The sequence below is a fragment of the Felis catus genome, chromosome B2 (genome assembly GCF_018350175.1).
Source record: "Felis catus isolate Fca126 chromosome B2, F.catus_Fca126_mat1.0, whole genome shotgun sequence".
Classification (NCBI taxonomy): domain Eukaryota; kingdom Metazoa; phylum Chordata; class Mammalia; order Carnivora; family Felidae; genus Felis; species Felis catus.
The window spans coordinates 53,612,068-53,632,359 of NC_058372.1; the positions used below are offsets into that span (position 1 = coordinate 53,612,068).

The following is a 20,292-nucleotide window of genomic DNA, read 5'->3' on the forward strand; positions in this document are numbered from 1 at the left end:
GTCTTCTTTATGAAGGTGCCATCTTTAGAAAAGAATGTGTAGGCCCTGACATAATGGTGATGTGTAGTGGAATGACTACTGGTCTCAGTATGAAAATATTTATCTACTCATGTTCTAGCTGTGTAAGCTCGGAAAAACAAGCCCCCTTCTAGCTTCATTCAAATTATTCATTAAATGCAAATAATACTTATCTCCTATTTTAATGACTGGTTGAGAACCTCAATAAGATATTTATTTATGTTAAGAGCTTTACAGACCAAAGTTGACATACAAATGTTAAGACTAAAAGAATCAATATGGGCATAATCAAGTATCTGAAGAAGCAAAAAGATTTCCCAGGAGAAACAACTCCAAATTAATCACTGATGAGACCCTGTAAATTTTTTTAATGTTTATTTATATTTGAGAGAGAGAGAGAGAGAGAATGAGCAGGGAAAGAGCAGAGAGAGAGAGGGATGGAGACAGAATGTGAAGCAGGCTCCAGGCTGTGATCTGTCAGCACAGAGCCCAATACGGGGCTCGAACTCACGAGCCATGAAATTATGACCTGAGCCGAAGTCGGACGCCTAACAGACTGAGCCACTCAGGCCCCCCCATGATGGGATACTATATAGTTTATATCTGAAGACATTGCTTCAAACCTATTCTATTTCCCTGAATTGACTGGTCAATTCCCAAATAGGCATATTGTGGCTAAATTGTTGACCAGATCATATTTCCACAACTGCTTATTTTTGAAACAAACTTTTCTACACTAGTAATTAAAAACACAACTATGTTATGTTCTGGTCCGTCCTCCTTCTGAAAGGCCATCTTGCTTCTTTCAGAAACCTAGTCTTTATGGCAGTTCATTTTTAATTCTTGCCTACAGCCAGATCTAACAAGTATGTATCAACATACTACACTCCTGAGGCCAGAGACTTTTGCCTTCTTAAAAAGCCACAGCTAGGGGCGCCTGGGTGGCTCAGTCGGTTGAGCGTCCGACTTCGCTCAGGTCACGATCTCACGGTCCGTGAGTTCGAGCCCCGCATCAGGCTCTGTGCCGACAGCTCAGAGCCTGGAGCCTGCTTCAGATTCTGTGTCTCCCTCTCTCTCTGGCCCTCCCCCCATTCATGCTCTGTCTCTCTCTGTCTCAAAAATAAATAAATGTTAAAAAAAAAAAAAAAAGCCACAGCTATGCACACACACACCAACACACACCAGCCTACTTGGGGCTTTGAAGCACGACCTAGCTCAGTTGAAAGGCAGTATCTTCCACCCATTCCTCAAATCTAGGAGGTGACTATTATTGTGTTCTACATGCAGATTCTGCCATAAGCACAATAAAAATCAAGATGTGGAAGAGCTGAGACTAATTTTTAACAAAATACTGAGGCCACCAAAATTCACATTCATGTAACCCTTAGACAATGCCCCAAATATAAATCACTCGTGGTCATACATGTGTTCCTGTGTGCTCATTCGTACTGCTCTAGCTTCCTACCGCCCTGATCCAAGCTCCACTCATGGTGTGCCTTCCTCCCAAACTCTTTCCTGTGGGAATCCTACAACCTGATTCTGAGGTAAAAACCCAGCCTCTGCCCTCTGTTTCCTTCCATTGCTCAAACCCTTTGCTCTTCCTGTTGAACCTGACTGGAAGGACCCCAGCTGTAGATTAACCTTCTGTCCCCTCTGTTCCTATACTACGTTGCACCCTGTAGATCAGGGTAACTATAAACCCATGGTCTCAGCTACTTTGATTCTTCTCTGCTCAACTCCAAAACCTTAACCTAGAACCTTTTCCTTAACCCCAGGCAGGACACTGTATTTTCTAATTTGCTGAGAGAAATAAGCCAGTGCAGGGTAACTCCCTTAACTTCTCTTATCCCATTTTAATCACTCTTTCTTCACCTCAAAAAGGCATGTCCTTCCCCATGAGGCCAATTTCTCCAACATGATGATGTCTGGAGAAGACATGGGAAGTAAGGAAATAAACAGGCACTGGTTGTAGTAAGACAGGTGAGAGGTAACAAGGGCCAGAAGGAAACTGTGGCTTTGGAAATATTGATGTGTTCCTCCCCCTCCCCAACCCTGAGTTTTTGGAGACTAGCTAAGCAGGGCTACAACCACAGATAACCACTAGCAAAGGCATGTGTCTTTGCTTAACTAGGAGCAGAGGAGAAAGGAACTGTAGAACACACTTCTACCCTGTGGAAAAATGGGTGAGTAGTGGCAGAAGAAAATAGTGTAGAACAGTGATCTCTAAAGCAGGTTGTACACAAGGTGACCGCAGGGGATGTGGGAAAATAAGATATCTATTTCGAATTTCATTTTGTTTAAAAGAAAGAGGAGGAAACTAACATTCATGAACATTTACGTTGTCTATTTCAAATATGTACATATATACCTGTATTGATGTTGTTAAAGATAGATCATACTCTAAGATTATGTTGAGCCTTGCAAAATTAGCTAATGATAAAATACATGCAAAAAAATACCTTGGAAGAAATTAACATGGATATATTGGAAGGGTTTACTCAAAAAACTTTTATTGATAGAAATATGCCCATCAAAGAGGGCTGGAGACTACGGGCATGGAAGTTAGAGTATAAGGCCCTGGGAACTAAATAGCCTAGTCTTTGCCCTGGGGTAAAAGTAGGTATATGTTAGTAATATTCTAAACGAATGGTTTGTTTTTAGGTGAGGATAACTTTTGAAATCTTCTTAATCTCTATTTTATTCTCATATCCTATGCAGTCTTTTAATTTCAAATAATGGAGTATAATAGAAGTGTGGTAAAACAATACAAAATCCCTTTGAACACATTGTGCTTTGCATATAGTCTTAGCATGTTGGAAGCAGAAAGAATTCCATTTTTGTCATCCTTCATCCTAACTAGATAGCCAACATTTCCATAGGCTCTGAAATTACATAAAATCAACCCAAGTTTTAGAATTCGGTAGGTTGTTAGATTTTTGTCATATGAACTATTTCTTGCACAAACGTGTTACCCATGACTCTATTCTCTTCCCAGATTTTGATAAGCATGAAGTCAATCTCTAACATGACTGAAGGGAACTTATTAAAGTACTTAAAGACAAAGTGTCCATCCTTGCCTTCTTTGTGGGACCCCCAAAGGTAAGTCATGGCCAAGTGGCAGTGTCATCAGATACACACACAACAGCTTGGGCACTTGTACTGTTGGGTGGTTATCTGCTCACCCAATTGACAATAAAGCACATGCATTTCAAAGCATCTTGTCAAAAAAGGAGTAAATCATTGCACTACATTACAGTTTCCCTTGTAAATGCTGAAAGCAAGTTTTACATGGATAAAAAAAAAAGGGGGGGGGGGAGCAACATCCTTTCCTAGTCTCTCCTCCTTTTCAGCTTTACAGGTCAATTCCTGACAGTCACAGGGCACCTCCCAAGCCCTTCCACCAGCACGTGCCATAAAAGGAACCAGATCTGATATTTGGCCAGGCCCATCTAGTTCTACACTGAAATCAAAGAGGATGCTCCATTATTTCAAAACAAGGTAGCAGTACATCAGAACTAGTTAAGTTTTTATTTTTTAAGCCAAAAACCTACTCCATGGTTCCCTAGTGCTTAAGAACTGTTATTTAAACAAGAAGACCTTTAGGCCAAGGTGGCTCTAATGTCTTAATGGCCTAACTTAGCAAACCAAAGTTAAAGCCTGTAAATGCCTCAACGTTAAAAATCAAAATACCTTGGGATGCCCAGGTGGCTTAGTCAGTTATGTCTGGCTTTGGCTCAGGTCATGATCTCACCGTTCATGGGTTTGGGCCCCACGTTGGGCTCTGTGCTGACAGCTCAGAGCCTAGACCCCACTTTGAGTTCTGTGTCTCCCTCTCTCTCTACCCCTCCCCCCACTCATGCTGTTTCTGTCTCTCAAAAATAAATAAAACATTAAAAAATTTAAAAAAATCAAAATACCAAGGACAGCCAATTACAAACGGCCAACTAGGGCTTAAGCTATAGTCAATCAACAATTTCCTTACTTTCCTTCCTTCCTCACTTTTGTCTACTCTCTATCTCTCCCGAGCTCCTGTCAGTGGAGCACTCCCAACCACTTCCAGTTTGGTGCTGATTCCGATAGATTTTTGCTCAAATAAACCCCTACATTGTTTTTAAAATGTTTATTTCTGAGAGCGAGAGTGCCCAAGTGGGGGAGCAGAGAGAGGGAGAGAGAGACTCCCCAGCAGGCTCCACACTGTCAACGCAGCGGCCGACACAGGGCTTGAACTCACAGACCGTGAGATAGTAGCCTGAGCAGAAATCAAGAGCCAGACACTTAACCAACTAAGCCACCCAGGCACCACAAAACTCCTAAAGGTTTTATAAAACTCCTAAAAGTTTTATAAAAATTCCTCAGTTTGTGGCACCTGAGTGGCTCAGTTAGCTAAGCGTCTCTTTGTTTCAGCTCAGGTCAGGATCTCATGGCTCCTGAGATCGAGCCTTATGTCGGGCTCTGCACTGACAGCTGGGAACCTACTGGGGATTCTTTCTCTCTCTGTGCCCCTCCCTCACTCATGCTCTCTCTCAAAATACATAAATATTTTTAAAAAAATTCATTTATCTTTTAACAGAACCAAACTTTTAAGATTTTTAGAGTTGATGGGGCACCTGGGTGGCTCAGTCCATTAAGTGTCCGACTTCGGCTCAGGTCATGATCTCGTGGTTCAGGAGTTCAAGCCCCACAAAGACTCTGTGCTGACAGGTCAGAGTCTGGAGCCTGCTTCAGATTGTCTCCCTCTCTCTCTACCCCTCCCTCACGTGCGCTCTCTCAAAAAAAAATATTAAAAAAAAAAGATTTTTAGAGTTGAGATTCATTTCAATGTCATGTTTTTTTTTTTTAAAGTTTATTTATTTTTGAGACAGAGAGAGACAGAGCATGAATGGGGGAGGGGCAGAGAGAGAGGGAGACACAGAATCCGAAGCAGGCTCCAGGCTCTGAGCCGTCAGCCCAGAGCCTGACGCGGGGCTCCAACTCACGGACCGCGAGATGGTGACCTGAGCTGAAGTCAGATGCTTAACCGACTGAGCCACCCAGGCGCCCCTCAATGTCATGTTTTTTAAAGAAAAAGAGAGAAAAATGAAAAAAGAGACATGGAAAAGGAAGAAGGTATGTGTGTGTAGGGAAAGAGGTGTATCTGCTACATTCCTTGAAATTTATGGGAGGACTCTTCAGAAGTCAACCTGTGGGTAAAGGATTAGTTCAAGAGGAAACAAAGATCAGGCATCAAAGTTTGAAAAGCTCCCCATAAGGGCAACTGCTGATAACTAGGAGCAGTTCCGTAAGAATTCTCTGAAGTATTTTAAACCACTTGTCTTTCTTCAAAAGCTTATTTAACTTATAAAAGAGAGAGAGAGAGAGAGAGAGAGAGAGCAAAATCCCCAGGTCTTTAACAGGGGTGGCATTCAAAGAGGCTGAGATAAAAAACATTCTCTTAAATTTGTCTTTGAAGTAGAAATGTGATCACACTCAAATCACCGAAGGAATAAGGACAATTCCCACTGCTTTCTCGGATGACACGTTTATAAATGCATGAATGACAACACGTGATCTGTTAGGTTAGGATTACCCTTTTCCATCAAGGACTCCCACCTGAGACCCATGCTTGGAGAGAAAAGGAACTACTATCACTTAAAAGCGGCACCTAATTTCTGTCAGTGGAGACTCCAGGCCCTTCTCTGTTGGCCTCTGTGAACAAGGCCAAGCAGGGAAAACATACTACTATCCCCTTGAGCCTCAACAACATTTGCTGAGATAAATTTACGGAGTTCTGGGGAGAGTCATAACCTATCACGCCCTAATCAGGATTGGCCATTCTTCTAACGGCCATTTTTTGTATTTAGGAAAATTTGATCACTCGATTTTTAAATGTACACAGGCCAGAAAAATATCACTATATTGCCTTAATAATAAAATCAGCACCCTGTCACACATCCCCTGGTTTTAATTCACGTTTTTTAGTGATTTGAGTGATTTGCTTGTTGATGAACTGTTTTGCCCTTGAATAGAAGATAGCAAGGAACCTGCAGCCTCAGGGGAACACAGGAGCTTGCACACGGTTGGTACTAAAAATATTTGTAGAATACTGAATATATGTTAATGTCATTCTTAGTACATACCTTATTGTGTCCCTGTGTTTTGATGCCCCCCAAACTTACCCTGTCACACTATTAGTAAAAATACATCAGACGTACAACCTTTATTCAAAACAAACAAACGATAGAAAAAGTTCTTTAAATAATCAGGTATTCCACATGTTCAAGTGAATAGGTTTTATTAAATGCATACTAATATCTTTCTATAGTATGTGAGTATACATAATAAATTAAAATGTATATATTTATTAAATATAGATATAATACCAGAACATGATTATTTCAGATGAGAAATCAAAATAAACCCATTTTTAAGTATCTTTTGGTCACTCCAAATTGATATTGCTCATAAAAAAATACACGGATTTTCCCTGGGGAAAAAAATTAATTCCATAGCAATGTAGTTAAGGGACATGTTTTATTTCATAGCTTTCTGCAAGCAAAATTGCTTTGATACAAAATGAGTTCAATGATACAGGTGCTACTGTCCACTCAAGCAAAAGAAAACCTCACATTTATATGAATGCACTTTATAATTATATTCTTACAGTATAATAGGTCTAATATCCGGGACGCCTCTGGCCTCATGTGAAGCGATGGCACAGAAATGCTGTAAGGTTCTCGAATGTCATAGCACTGGTAAGTGCCTAAAGTAACTTCCTGTGAGTTCTCTGTCAGACACTGCTTAAAGAACTGTACGTGGTTGTGTTCGTCTGTCTGCCCTCCCCCTTTTAGTTTACATTTTAATGATCTCAAAATGTATGCCCGGTGTGTGTCTTTTGGCTTCTCAGAGTGTCTACAAAAGCAAGAAAATGTCATGAGGTATCCTTAACGTTAGCTGCGGCTGTCGTGCTGTGGCTGTCGGAGAGGATGAGGACTTACCTGTAGGTACAGTCACCGATTCTAGTGTGTGCTCCACACCTTACAGTGCGGAAATGTTAGTGCATGTTAGACTCTTTCCTCCCCCTCACATATGATGTGACTTTAACCCCCAGAATATCTGACAAGAAATTATACAGATAAAATAAGAAGACAAATACACAAATAAGGCCATCTGCAGAATTTTAAACTCAACTCCTTGCAATTATTTCACAATAATTTCTACATCATATTTTACATCTTTCAAACTTAAATAATAAACGCTCAAGGAAGGGCCACGGTGGAACCAATTGCACTATCTCTTTGAGGACTTGTCCAATTTGCTGGCAGGTGATTTCCTCTGGGGCGTGGGGATTTTGGAAGGCTTGGCTGTGGAGGGCCGAGAACCTGCTCGGGGCGTAGGCCTGTGTGTCTGGGGGACAGTCTCCACGTCTGAGCACACAGACTGGATTTCCGAAATGTCAAAGTCTGACGCATCACTGCCTCGGCGGCTGCTGGCCCTGCTGCCAGCTTTGCTTCCGGCTCGGCTTCCTGGTCGGCTGGGAGTCTTCTTGGGATCTGAGGAGAGAGGACGGAGTTGAACCACCCTCATTACCGGGGCCATCGACAACACATTCTTGAAACCTAATGCCACCTTTAATCTCAACACATTTTTTTTTGTCACCTAGCAGGCACTCGGCAGACACTTGTGGATTCGTGGCCTTTTTGCATTCCCTAGGGTCGGTAGCCTCACTCTAAGTCAATATAATATACAAAAAGGTAGGCTTACAGACAAAAGGTAGGTTTGGGCTTAGACAGGATTCCATTTCCTACAAACAGATATAAGGAATATACCTAGAATTTAACATTATGCTTTCCAAAGTTTAACATGTGTACCTAGGGATGTGTGCAGGGCAGACATGGGGCAAACGCTTTACCCGAGGATAAGTAATTAGAAGCACAGAGGAATTTAAAAGAGAAGTCTTGAAATTTTAAAGAAACTTCATGCTTGCTGAGTCCACAACCCCAGGGACCAGGTTCACTATTCTGTGAAGAAGCAGGACTAGCACGGGTGTAAGGCCCAGCCCAGTTGGGTTTTTCCAACCACCCAAAATAGAGCCCAGGCAACTTGTAAGCAGACAGAAGAGCCAAGAGCTTCCAGTGTAAAGGGGTAGGATACTGCTCTAGTTTTTTTTTATGCTCATCTTCCTTTGGTACTTTCCAAAAGGGATTTTCTTGTCATTTATCCCCTACCGTTGTTGGACAGGGCTATGTGTCATTTTGAAAGAATACAGCACTGTCAATTTGTTATTTCATCCGCCATGAAGAAGAACAGGGACTTTCACCTTCAGATCATACCGCAAAAAGCTATCACAGAAAGAGCCACATCACACTTACCAGCAAACTGTGTTCGGACTCTGGCGGCTGCGGTGGTTATCAAGCCACTGTCGTCCCCAGAGTGGAAGCCTTTCCCTGATAAATATCCTGGAAGTCGAAGCTTGCTTCCTTGTATTGGTGTTCCCTGTATTTAATCAGTGAAAGGACATTTCAAGAAATCGTTCCTGTTCCACGATATTCCACTGACACCACGTTACAGATTGGTGGAAGCCCCTGCACTGGGCCTCCTCAGGAGGGGGAGTGGGAGGGGCTTTTCAATTAGACGTGGCATGGGGATCTCTCCACTTGCTTCTTCCCACTCATTCTTTATTCCCTCCCTGAGTTAAAAAGGAATTCATATGGAAGAGAAAACACAGAAATAGAGCTCCCCAAAGGATAGCAAGGGAAAAAAAAAAAAGGCAAATTAAACCGTGAGCACATTAGTATCTTTCAGGTTGTCAGTGAACATTATGGAGTTAGAAGAGTCTTGCCAGAAAGGTAGGGAGTGCATGGTACAGAGAGAGAATGGGACTCTGAAAAAGCTGTGCTTGGATATTCTGGTGCCTCCAATGCTTTTAGGGAACCAGCCAGAAATAAAACTGACAGAACAATAAGTAAATGATGCCTCAACAGTCTTCATTTAAACAAACTTAACTGCAAAAAAGAGGCAGTGACATTTTACAACTTGGTACCACATCACTTCACCTACTTTCATTTCCTTCTATGGTCTTTATGCAGGAGACACGTGGGCAACACTTAGGGAAAATTCTTTAAAAATTCTTATAGGAGTTCACAGAGAATGCCTAAAGCAATCACAACCATGAGATTTTATTATAAGCCTAAAATCACTGCATTTTTTTCCAGACCACTACAACATTCTGAAAATTTCCCCAAAGTTAACAAAATAAGCAAATCTCCCATGAAGTATAAGGGATGTCACTTGCTTCAATGAACTCACAGGGAGCTGCTCAGAGGAAATGAACCTGTACAAATTATGTGGGCATTTTTTATTTTTATTTATTTTTGTTTATTTAATATGAAATTTATTGTCAAATTGGTTTCCTGGGGCGCCTGGGTGGCGCAGTCGGTTAAGCGTCCGACTTCAGCCAGGTCACGATCTCGCAGTCCGTGAGTTCGAGCCCCTCGTCAGGCTCTGGGCTGATGGCTCAGAGACTGGAGCCTGTTTCCGATTCTGTGTCTCCCTCTCTCTCTGCCCCTCCCCCGTTCATGCTCTGTCTCTCTCTGTCCGAAAAATAAATAAACGTTGAAAAAAAAAATTAAAAAAAAAAATTGGTTTCCATACAACATCCAGTGCTCATCCCAACAGGTGTATATGGGAATTTTTTAAATAAAATTTTTTTTTCTAAAAACAGAGTGAGCAAACATGAGTGGGCAGGAGGGGCAAAGGGAGAGAGAATCTTAAGCAGGCTCCATGCTTAGTGCAGAGTCCAATGTGGGGCTTGATCCCACGACCCTGGAATCATGACCTGAGCTGAAATCAAGAGTTGGACGCTCAACCAACTGAGCCACCCAGGCACCCCATGTGTCCATTTTTTTTCAAAATTAGTTTTTCTCATATTAGTTGTAAATGTGTATGTAAGACATTTTGATATATTAGAGTTGCAATTTAATATAAATGTAATATTCAAAATTCATTTACATATGTATTCTATGCATACATTTAAGGACAGAATTAATATGTGATTTGTATACCTATATAACTTAACTCTTCGGGGCACCTGGGTGGCTCAGTAGGTTGAGCATCAGACTCCTGATTTTGGCTCAGGTCATGATCTCACAGATTGTGAACTGAGCCCTGTGATGGGCTCCATGTTGACAGTGCAGAGCCTGCTTGGGATTCTCTATCTGCCCCTCCCCTACTCGCTCTCTCTCAAAATAAACATTTAAAAAAACCTTAACTTTTCAAAATACTTTCATCCATGTAAGGATAATTAATCCTTACGTTCCCCTAATCACAACTTTTTTGGCAAATGTGAAAAATGAGGGCCTGAGGAGGGCAGTGATCTGCCCAAGATCTGACAACTTTCATCTAGTTAAATTCCTAAGTTTAAAAGAATCTTGACAACCCACAAAAGAGTGAGGACCCCCAAATTATGAAACATATCACCCAAGGTGGCAGAATTCATTGCCATGTAAAATCATTCTTCTCGGAAGGCCTTGACTGCTCTTATTTTAGGGTCACCAACCCTACCTAGGATTCTCCCAGACCCCTCCATAGAGGTATATACCTTAGTTGTTTTCTCTCTTCGGTTGTTTTGTCTAATGAGGCTATTTGAAACGAAACATAGTTTTATAGTAGTTAAAATAACATACTTAAACTCTAATCTGGGGGAATCTCTAGTTTTAAAAAAATTGGAACATAGCAGCATAGCCCTAAATATTTAAAACATACATGTTGCTTGAGGCCTCTTGAACTGTTCTCAGTTTTTGTTACACTAGATTCACCATAAGTGACAGGGTGGAAATGAAGGGTCAGGGAATGAGGAAGAATTGAAGAATGGGTTGTTTCTGCCTCAATTCTACCATTACCAGTAATGACATTTTGAATCATGAGAGTAATGAAATTTTCTCTGCTTACCTCTTACTACTGATGTAAGGATTAAATAGTAGATTAGAAAGTGTTTTGAAAAGCATACAGGGCTTTTTACAGGTACCATATATCACTTTCATAAAAGGGTCCTGGACTTCATTTCAAGCAAAGCTATTTAGGGACATCACCCCAATTATTGTACCTCTAATCAAGTATGTGATCATTTGATACCTATGTGTGTGTCATTTTACAGAGAACTTTCTTTCAAATATATTTGGTTGATTTTCACTTGAATGAAATGGTCTGATATATGAGCTAATTGGGCACATTTTACATGACCTAAATATCTTATCTCCATAAATCCTGCCATATAAAAAGCTGAAGCACACTTAAATAATAATCCTTAAAGTCTAATAAAGACCCATACCTATTGAAAATGCCAGATAACTTTTTTCATACCTAAGCCACCCCCCCGCCACTGAAAACTAAAAGGCTTTTATGTCTTACCCACCCAGTGTTCTTGTGCAGAAATAAATGTAGCATACATTTGGAAGGACCTTGCTCACAGTCTACACTTAATAAATATTCTTTTAAGCAAATACTTGTAAATGACGTTGCCTCTCACTCTCACCTGAAGGGGTATTGTTGCATTTCTTGCCCAAATAATGTCTAGAAGCACAAGCATACCATGAGCTCTAAAAGAAACTTGACATAAGTCTAATATAATCTCCTGTATTTCACTCTCCCAAGAGAGAAAAGACACTCTCATGTCTTCCCAGAAATGCGGAGTTGTTTATTATTTTATAGAAGTCTGTAAAAAGACGTGGTATTATCAAAAGTGCATGTGTTAAGGGAGAGGTAAAGCAATGTTAGTGGGTGACAGTTTCAGTTAAAGAAGACTGTTAGACTAGAATCTGGGCCTTACGATACCTCTGCAGACGGCACGGAAAAGTCTGAGCACTCTGCTGGTTTACAAGGAGTTGACATTTTGCTGTTTGTCAACCATGGTTTACCATAATTGCGTGTTAAAGGATGGAGAATCTGTATGGAACAATGGCAAATCAAATGTAAAGGACAGCAGATAAAAAACAAACCACAGAAAGAGACATTCATAGCAAAGAGTAATGTTTCACAGTAAGAATGATAACAATTAAAAATAAGTGGAAAGATTGGATGGCAAATTATATACATCAAAAAAATAAAATAAAAAAATAAAGCTTTATTTAAAAAGAAAAACCAATCTGAAAGGTAACCAAAGCCCCTAAATAGACAGTCTCCATATGGGCCACAAAGCAAAAGCACATACGTAGATACATGTTTTTAAATCCTTCGTGCATCATATTGTGAGAAGGGATACAAATGGAGAAGGCAGTCCTTCAAATGCTGGGGTCCCAAAACATTCAAAAGTATACCAGAGACAGTGACTGCATGGGAGAAAGACAACCTTTCCCAGCTGAGTCTTACCTTGGGTGTGCTGGTGGCAGGGACCTGTGGAGAGGCCGCCTGGCCAGCCTGACTGGACACAGACGTTGAGCGGTTGGGTGAAGCTCCTCGTGACGAAGGCCGCGATCTTCGGCCCCGGGGCCGGAAGGCTGCCATACCCTGACTGGCACCATCTGCTAAAATGAACTTCTCCCGAAGTTCCATGTTTGTCCTTCCTTTGGCTGCATTACGTGGCACACAACGAGGTACACAAGCAAAAGAGGAAGGGGGAAAAAAAAGAGATGCTCAATCAATTTACGGGAAGAACAACCAGCTGGCACCACAGATTAAGTTGAGGATTTCAAGAACATCTTTTTGCCATGCCAACTCCAACTCAGCATAACAAAAAGTTAAATGCATTCCTTTACAATGCATTCCTTTTGGATACAAGTAAGTTTGGGAAAGAAAAAAAAAATAGTGTGTTTATTCTAACACTAGACACCAGCAAGAATAACCACTATTAAAGAAAGAGTCAGCATGAAAATGGAAAGCTCATGCTAAAATATTGTTAATCCACCAGCTACTGATGCCCACATGGTTTCATCGCCCTTTCTGCACACTGAGAAGACAAGCCAGTAAGGCGGGGACTGTGTCTTTTGCATGTACTACTGAGGTAAGGAGAATGCCAGTTTTTTAACACTGGAATTAATTAAACAATAGAATTACACAGAATGAGAGATGGCTTGTTAATCATGATGACAACATATAAACTCTCAGGTTCTTCACTTAAATGAGGCAACTAGTATTTTTATTTTATGCCTCCAAAAAGTCTGTTTAACCAACATGCAAATAACAAACACCAGACCCAAGGATAGGAGATAATCAGTGATGCAACACTCATACAAACACATATGCACACGGAGAACACTCCACAAGAACCCAATGAGCAACGTGTTAGCATGTGTTTGATCACTTACAGAACACCTACGTGTGCAACACACCGGAAGTGTGTCAACGGTTCAGAATTTAAATTTGGAAGCACCAGCTCAGTTGGATATGAGTTAAGCCATACGCGATGGATGAAGCGTGTTATCTTAAAACAAATGATTAAAGCAAGAATGTAAAAGTAGGAAAGAGAAAAGGTAAGAGGGAGAGGCAAAGAGAGGGGTTGCCAACCTATAGTAGGCTGAGTAGTAGTAATTGAAGAGTTTGATTCCGAACGTAACATTTTACTCCCATGATGATGAACTAGAAAAAATGACACAGGATACCAATCACATTAAAGAATACTGTTAGCAAGAGAAGAAACAAAGTACAGTAGTTGAATATGCAAAGGGTGCTCAGATCCGGCTTTTAGCACACATTTTAGAAGAAAAGTTGCATCAGGAAAAGAAGCACTCTGAGATTTGACTCCATAAGAAAAACCTATTTGGAAGACTTGGCCGCAGCCACGACAGCCTCTCTAAGCAACTCGACAGGATGCTACACATTCTCATTTCTTTGTTTCATAAATGAAGGTACATTACTTCAGGCTGCATTTACTAAGAAAGGGAGTTTTTGTTATTTTGCCTCTTTTTGGGGTGTATCTGTGACTTGCAGAGAGCAGAGCTACCTGTAGGGTTGTATGCTGATCGAAGGTGCCCTTGGCAGAGCAGGGCTCACTCTGATACACCTGTGCATCACTAAATTAACAAACAGGCCCCACCGGAAGAACCCCGGCCTCCCGCAGGGTAGCCTATCAGTATCAGCACAAACATTTGTGGTTGTTTGTTTAAGAGGAGTAAAATGAGCTCACAGGTTAAAGAAAATCACAGAATTTTATTGTTTCCTTTTTTCAAAGAAAAATGGACCTACTAAGTAAAGGGGACCTAACTAGAGACTGCAATCAAATGACCATTTGTAAGGTAAATCAGTTAAGAATTCCAAAATCGACTATGGGATCTGAAAGATAAGGAAAATTAAAAGATAATCAAGGACTCTGTGGCTGGTAGATATGGAGTGAGCTATACAGTAGCATATGTTTATATTTTTAATGTGCTAACCTACAGCTTCCAAGTAAGCATCAAGTTAGCAGTTGATAATTAATTTTTAAATGTTTAGGTATCACTTTCCTTACCTTCCCCCAATTTAAAGGAAAAAAAAAACTTTCACTTTTAAACTTTTACCATCCAGCATGTTCAGTCTTCTTCACCTCAGTTTCCTTTCATTTTACTTTGCTATTTAATGACAGATGAACTCTTTTCCCTAGTTGATGTAATTACTGACTTTGAAAATTGCATATGGGAGCATTTCATTAAAAAATGAATACATCTACTCTAGTATTTCCTGTCTATCACTCTCATAATTATCCAGAAGAAGAAAAAAAAAAATGAGAAGAACATGGTTTACATGATTGCCGAAAGTTCTTTGGGAACTTTAGGCTGACAGAGACCAATGTGAAATGTTCATTATCGTAATAAATAACCAAAATTAGACCCAGCATGTTTTTGATGCTGGGAAGTAATACAAAATTGGTATACTTTCATGGTATTATTATCATAACATAGCATCTCCTTACCCCTGCAAGGATCATTTTTCACCAAGAACTCATCAAGCGCCATCCATCCGCCTCCAACACGAACCATTACGGTACTTCGTAGGATTCGAACGAGCCTCAGCTGCTGGGAGTCCCCAAACTGTGAAGATGAAAGACAGAACCTCTAATTGTCAACAGTAAGGCTAAACACCTAAGGATTATATGCAATCTGCAGTAGCTTAAGCAACCAACTTAAATTTCTTGCTTAGTTCACAGCGATTAGTAAAATCTCATAAAAAGGGGTTTGAAATGATCTGCGTTAGACTGCTGCATGCTGATTTAGCCCAAAGGAAACAGTTTGAAAAAAGCTACCAAGGTTATCAAGTGTAATATTGAAGCTTTGTTCCAGAAATGAATTTTCTTTATGATAGAAACATTAGTAAGGCAGTAATTGAAAGATGTTTCTAGAAATTAAACACAGACATCAAAATAAGCACTGGCCCACCTGCCAGGGCTTATACAAAATAAGATTCTAAAGAAAGTTTAGTAAACTCTGATTCTTCTTCATTAAAACTTTCTCTTATACTAAAACTATTTTCCACTGAAATCTGCAGGAATAATCTCCATAAGCTCATTCGGTTTTCCCTAAGAGCAGTTTTGACTTTAGAGAGATAAAGCAGTAAATGAACATGACCAGCAAAAATTTCACAGTCAACTAAAATTTCTGGATCACTAATGATCTGGTAAACCAATCTGTCAAAGGCTGGATTAGTGTGCCATTTTGGATTACTGTAATATTAGAACAGCCAGTGACACATTATTAGTGATACAGCTTTCGAATCTAAAAGGCTTTGTCTTAAAGCTGTTTGTACCATAATTACTGACACTAATAGGCAATTGTGTTCTTACCCTTTCAATGGATTTCCAATCACTTGGATATGCTACAAGTTCTGCAAGTCTGGAATAACCGTCTAGAGTACAGATAGTTTTTGATCCTAAGATTTGTTTTGAAAGCCCATGAGAAATAATTTTATACTTTGAAATCATTTCTAATAGGCTCATGTTCAGCTTGTAAAAATCACCATACTGATTTTCATGGTTGCCAACTCAACAGATACCATAGCAAAATGAACAGTCAAGTAAACATAGTTTCTTTTAAAGGCAGGTAAGATGCAATTGTGACTTTGACTATTTGTCTGGACTCATGATGGGTAAACAGAAAACTTCACTTTAAACAGAAAACAATCTGCTGCTTTTCAATATGCTTTAACATTGAGTTTCAGGAATAGAACCTAAAACAAAGCCAACCCATGACCCTGAAACTCAAAAGGACCTGGAAAGCATGTAAAATGCACCAGCAGGAACTCATGCGTTTTACATCAACCCTTTTTATATTGCTATTTCTAAAGTAGTCCATTTTCAAGCCTTGAGATTTAAACTCTCTTATAATTGAACCGGTTCCTGAAATGTAAATTAAAATTTTGAAATTAAAATATATATTTATTTTGTTAGAAAAAAATTTGGTGCTGCTAATAAGCAAAGGAAAAGGAAGGGATTTAAAGAAAATTACCCTTAAGAAACCAGATAATTAGACAAGATACTTTCAATCCAAGATTATGTTCAAAACAAAAGGAGAATTACTATTTTATAGAGATATTTCAAGTCTAATAAATATAAATTTTTATTTTGAGAATGTATTTTCTAGACAATAACATTGCCTTCAGAATTTCTCTAATTTTCCTAACAGCCAAATCGTGATGTAAGAAAAAAATAGATTAATGTTGCTCTTTGTGCTTTCAGTAAATAAAACCATTTAAAGTGAGCATTTTTATCATCCTTTCCACAAATAAAAAATACTACCCCAATTGTTAACTCAGAAAATAATAATAAGTGAATATGACAGTAACTTTTTATATATTATACTTAATGCCAAGTTTTAAAGACATCAATTCGAAGGACCTGAAAATTTCTATTTGAAAAAATTATGTGCTTGCCATAAATGGGAGTAAGAGGGAATTTGAAACTTAAGCTACAATATGGCTTAACAACTGAAGAGGCAGAGGAATATCTAATATGATATGGTCAGGTATTACAAATAGTATGCTTCTTTCCAAAAGCATACAGGGAAGAACTCTTCTCCTTTGTTTAAATCAAAACACAATTTCTCTTACCTTTAGTTCTAAAACTTGTGATCATGACACAGTGCCACTGGACAGTTTATACTGACTTCAATGTGAAGTCAAAATGGGATAAAGCGTGGTTTAGGATTTCATATGGGAGATACATGTCCTCAAAATGAATGATACCAGTTAAAACCTCCAGAGTTAAAATTTCTACTTGGAAAATGCAAAGCCCTAAAATTGATGATTTAGGACAAATAGGACAATAGCTTCTTTGGAGAGAACACATTACTTGTGGCTGAGTGCCAGGGAGACTTCTCACTTCTCTGTCTTCCCACGTCATTGCCTGACGCTGGTCCTTCTCTAGCTACTGTAGACCATGTGACCTCAATGGTTAAATACAGTGTAGAGATGTGTGCAGAATCAAATTTGTGTTCCAATGAGTATTTGCATAAAATACATATAACATATTATTATAAACTGGAATTAAAAATTGCATTTGCAACACTGTGACCAGTCAAGCTACAATTTATTATCTGGTTTGCTTAAAAGTAATCTCCTCATTTAAGACACACTGCAAAAAGGAATCCTGGATCAAGGATCCTTACAGCATTTACAGAAACACCACGCCAACCAACAATGTAGTAGCTAGGGCAACAGCATGGGAAAGATTGGCCATGGCAAGCTTTAATGGCTATGAATTAAAGTTTAAAAAAAAAAATCATTGGGAACTTGAGAATACATTCCACTGGTTTATACCTGATTTCCCAGGAAGAACTGATAAAAAAAAATGAAAAATGGAAGAAAGACACAATTAGTTCAATAGGAAACTTTCTATATGACTCTAGAACACACACACACACACATACACACACACACACACAATCTTTCACACTCGGGACTCCTGGATACAGTACCTAGTTTAGAAATGTGCAGGTACCCATGTGTTCAGACTTCAAACCAAATAGGCAGAAAATTTCCTATACAAGTTTTTTTGAAAAGCTTTGGGTTTCAAATTTAGGTTAGAAATTCAAACATGTAGATGAATCTTTTCCAATGTGGAAATATACAAATTAAAATTTAAAAAAATTTCATTTGTAAGTAACAAACTGTATTAGGGAAACTCAGCACATTTCCTGTCTAGCTACTACATATAAGAGATATCCCAAAACAGAGAAAAAAAAGAGAGAGGAGTGACAAAGTCACATTAGTCTTCAAATAATTGTTCGGAAGAAGGTGGACTGAGCTTTTGAGACTTCAAATGAAAGGAAAAATAACTGTACAAGTGGAAAACATTGCCTCTTTTTTCACTTTTCTAAAAATGAGTCAACATTTTTAACTTTATGGTTCTGGCTTGGAATAGCTTTGTTACTAGAAATATGAAAACTTACCTGTAGTCATAATAAAATATATTATAAGTCACACGAACCAACTTGAGTATGTGAGATGTGTTTTCCTCCTTAAAAGTAACATACATGTCAAAGATATGTCCTAATTTACAAAATGCAGGCTATGTTTATAGAATGTAAAATGACAAAAGTTGGAATTTTATAGACCACTATATTGTGATGTGAGGTAGAAGTAATCAGCATTCCTGGAAAGCAATGCAGATCAAATTGCATACAAATTTCAATTTTTCTCCTTCAAGAGAACTAAACCGTTATTTTGCAGACTTACCCTGTATTTGTTATCTCCGATCTGTTCAACTTGAAATCGTTTTGCACATTTACACTTAGCTACTTGTCTTGTCACCTGCCAAAAAGAACAATGAAATGTCCACTTTAATGTTATTACACACTGCGGAATCCTTAAAACCTTGACAGGACAACTCAAAATGAAATAAATAAAACGGCTGCATGGGTTGTGCAGGATATCCTGGCAGCACAAGATGTTGTTGCAGGTGGCGGAAAGATAATGATACCTCATCCTCGATTTTGTCAGCGTCAGTGACAGGTTTATATGCGTCTTTATTCGGATGAAGGGCCGCTACAAACTCATAGTAGTCAATGTATCCATCGCCGTCTCGGTCAAAGATGTCCGCGACTGCGCTCATCTCCAGGCGGCTGGTTGGAAACTCTAAAATTTTCAGATAATAGTAAATAGTATTACTGAGGTATAACTGACAAATAAAATTGTAAGACAATGAAAAGTGTATATTGTGATGATTTGATACACGTACACACTGTGAAAGGATTTCTCCCATCAAGTTAGTTAACACATCCATCACCTCACATATTTATCTTTTTGTTTTGTTTTGTTTTTCTGAAAACTTAAGTTCTACTCACTTAGAAAATTTCAATGACACAGTACAGTATTATCAACTATAGTCACCACATTATACTTTAGAACCTCAGACCTTACGGTGAAAGATTGTACTCTTGTACCAGACTCTCCCTATTTCCCCTCACCCCCACCCCCAGACCCTGGCAACCACTTTTCCACTCTGAGTTTAACTCTGTATTTAGATTCCACGCATGAATGATAATTAGGATACTCTCAGAATAAGCCATACTACATTCCCAATGAAAGTTTTTAAAAACCTAGCTATTTACAGTAACATTTGACAAAAAGAGTTAAGCTTTAAAAAAAAAAAAAAAGGAAGAGGTATAACATGTTAATTCTGCCTCAAGACATTCTTGATTGTATTATTTTGATCTTAATGCTGCCAGTTAAATTATCAGGGTCATCAAATATATTAAAATCCTTTTAAGAAGCCGATTGACATCGAAACAAACAAAACCAGTGTATAGGACCTACATTTATCTTTAATGACTACACCAGGGTGAATCACTTGAAACTGCTATTTTTCTAGTTCAAAAACTGTTTCATATTAGTAAGTTTCATATGGCTCAACTACCACTTTACTTAAGGAATATATGGGTCTTATACATATGAATATACACATTCATATGATTGTATTAAATTTCCTTTAAGAATTACTTCCAGTAACATCTTCCAGAGAAGGCATATCCATATGACTAAACTACCAATAAAGTGACAAATACCTTAAGAATTTTTAAAGAGTTCTAATTTCCTACTAATGACAATGATCAGAATGTCAATTAGAACAAAAAAAGGGAAGAGACTGACTTGCGTTTATTGATTTCCCATTATATGTCAGGCCAAACAATCTAAGAATCAAATATTATTAACTTTATTATCCTAATGAGGACACAGCTGCAGTGGAACAAGGAATATACTAATTGTGGTTACACAATTACAAGTGTGCCTGAATCCAAACCCATGAATTTTACCAAGGGCACTTTTCACTGAGGGCTGTGACTTCACAGCCAAGTTTAAAGGTGATGCTTTATTGGTAACACAAGTTTAAACGGTGCT

The 20,292-nt window shown here is 38.9% G+C and overlaps 1 protein-coding gene across 27 annotated transcripts in view; it reads right to left on the bottom strand.

Annotated features, from left to right (window-relative positions):
* Window positions 1-6,272: 6,272 nt before the first annotated feature.
* The window catches only part of DST (dystonin), a 503,266-nt gene continuing 489,246 nt past the window's right edge, over window positions 6,273-20,292 (bottom strand). For 12 of the 27 annotated variants that reach the window (XM_045057678.1, XM_019830760.3, XM_019830758.3 and 9 more), the window contains 9 exons: window positions 18,875-19,029; window positions 18,631-18,705; window positions 17,713-17,730; window positions 14,876-14,993; window positions 13,495-13,566; window positions 12,361-12,560; window positions 11,827-11,937; window positions 8,367-8,490; window positions 6,273-7,547 (listed from right to left, as the gene is read on the bottom strand). In XM_045057678.1, the coding sequence (XP_044913613.1) occupies window positions 7,285-7,547; window positions 8,367-8,490; window positions 11,827-11,937; window positions 12,361-12,560; window positions 13,495-13,566; window positions 14,876-14,993; window positions 17,713-17,730; window positions 18,631-18,705; window positions 18,875-19,029 (1,136 nt within the window). In that variant the 3' untranslated portion in view covers window positions 6,273-7,284. The remainder of the gene's footprint in view (window positions 7,548-8,366; window positions 8,491-11,826; window positions 11,938-12,360; window positions 12,561-13,494; window positions 13,567-14,875; window positions 14,994-17,712; window positions 17,731-18,630; window positions 18,706-18,874; window positions 19,030-20,292) is intronic. The other 15 variants (XM_045057680.1, XM_019830754.3, XM_011282416.3 and 12 more) reach the window with 4 other exon arrangements.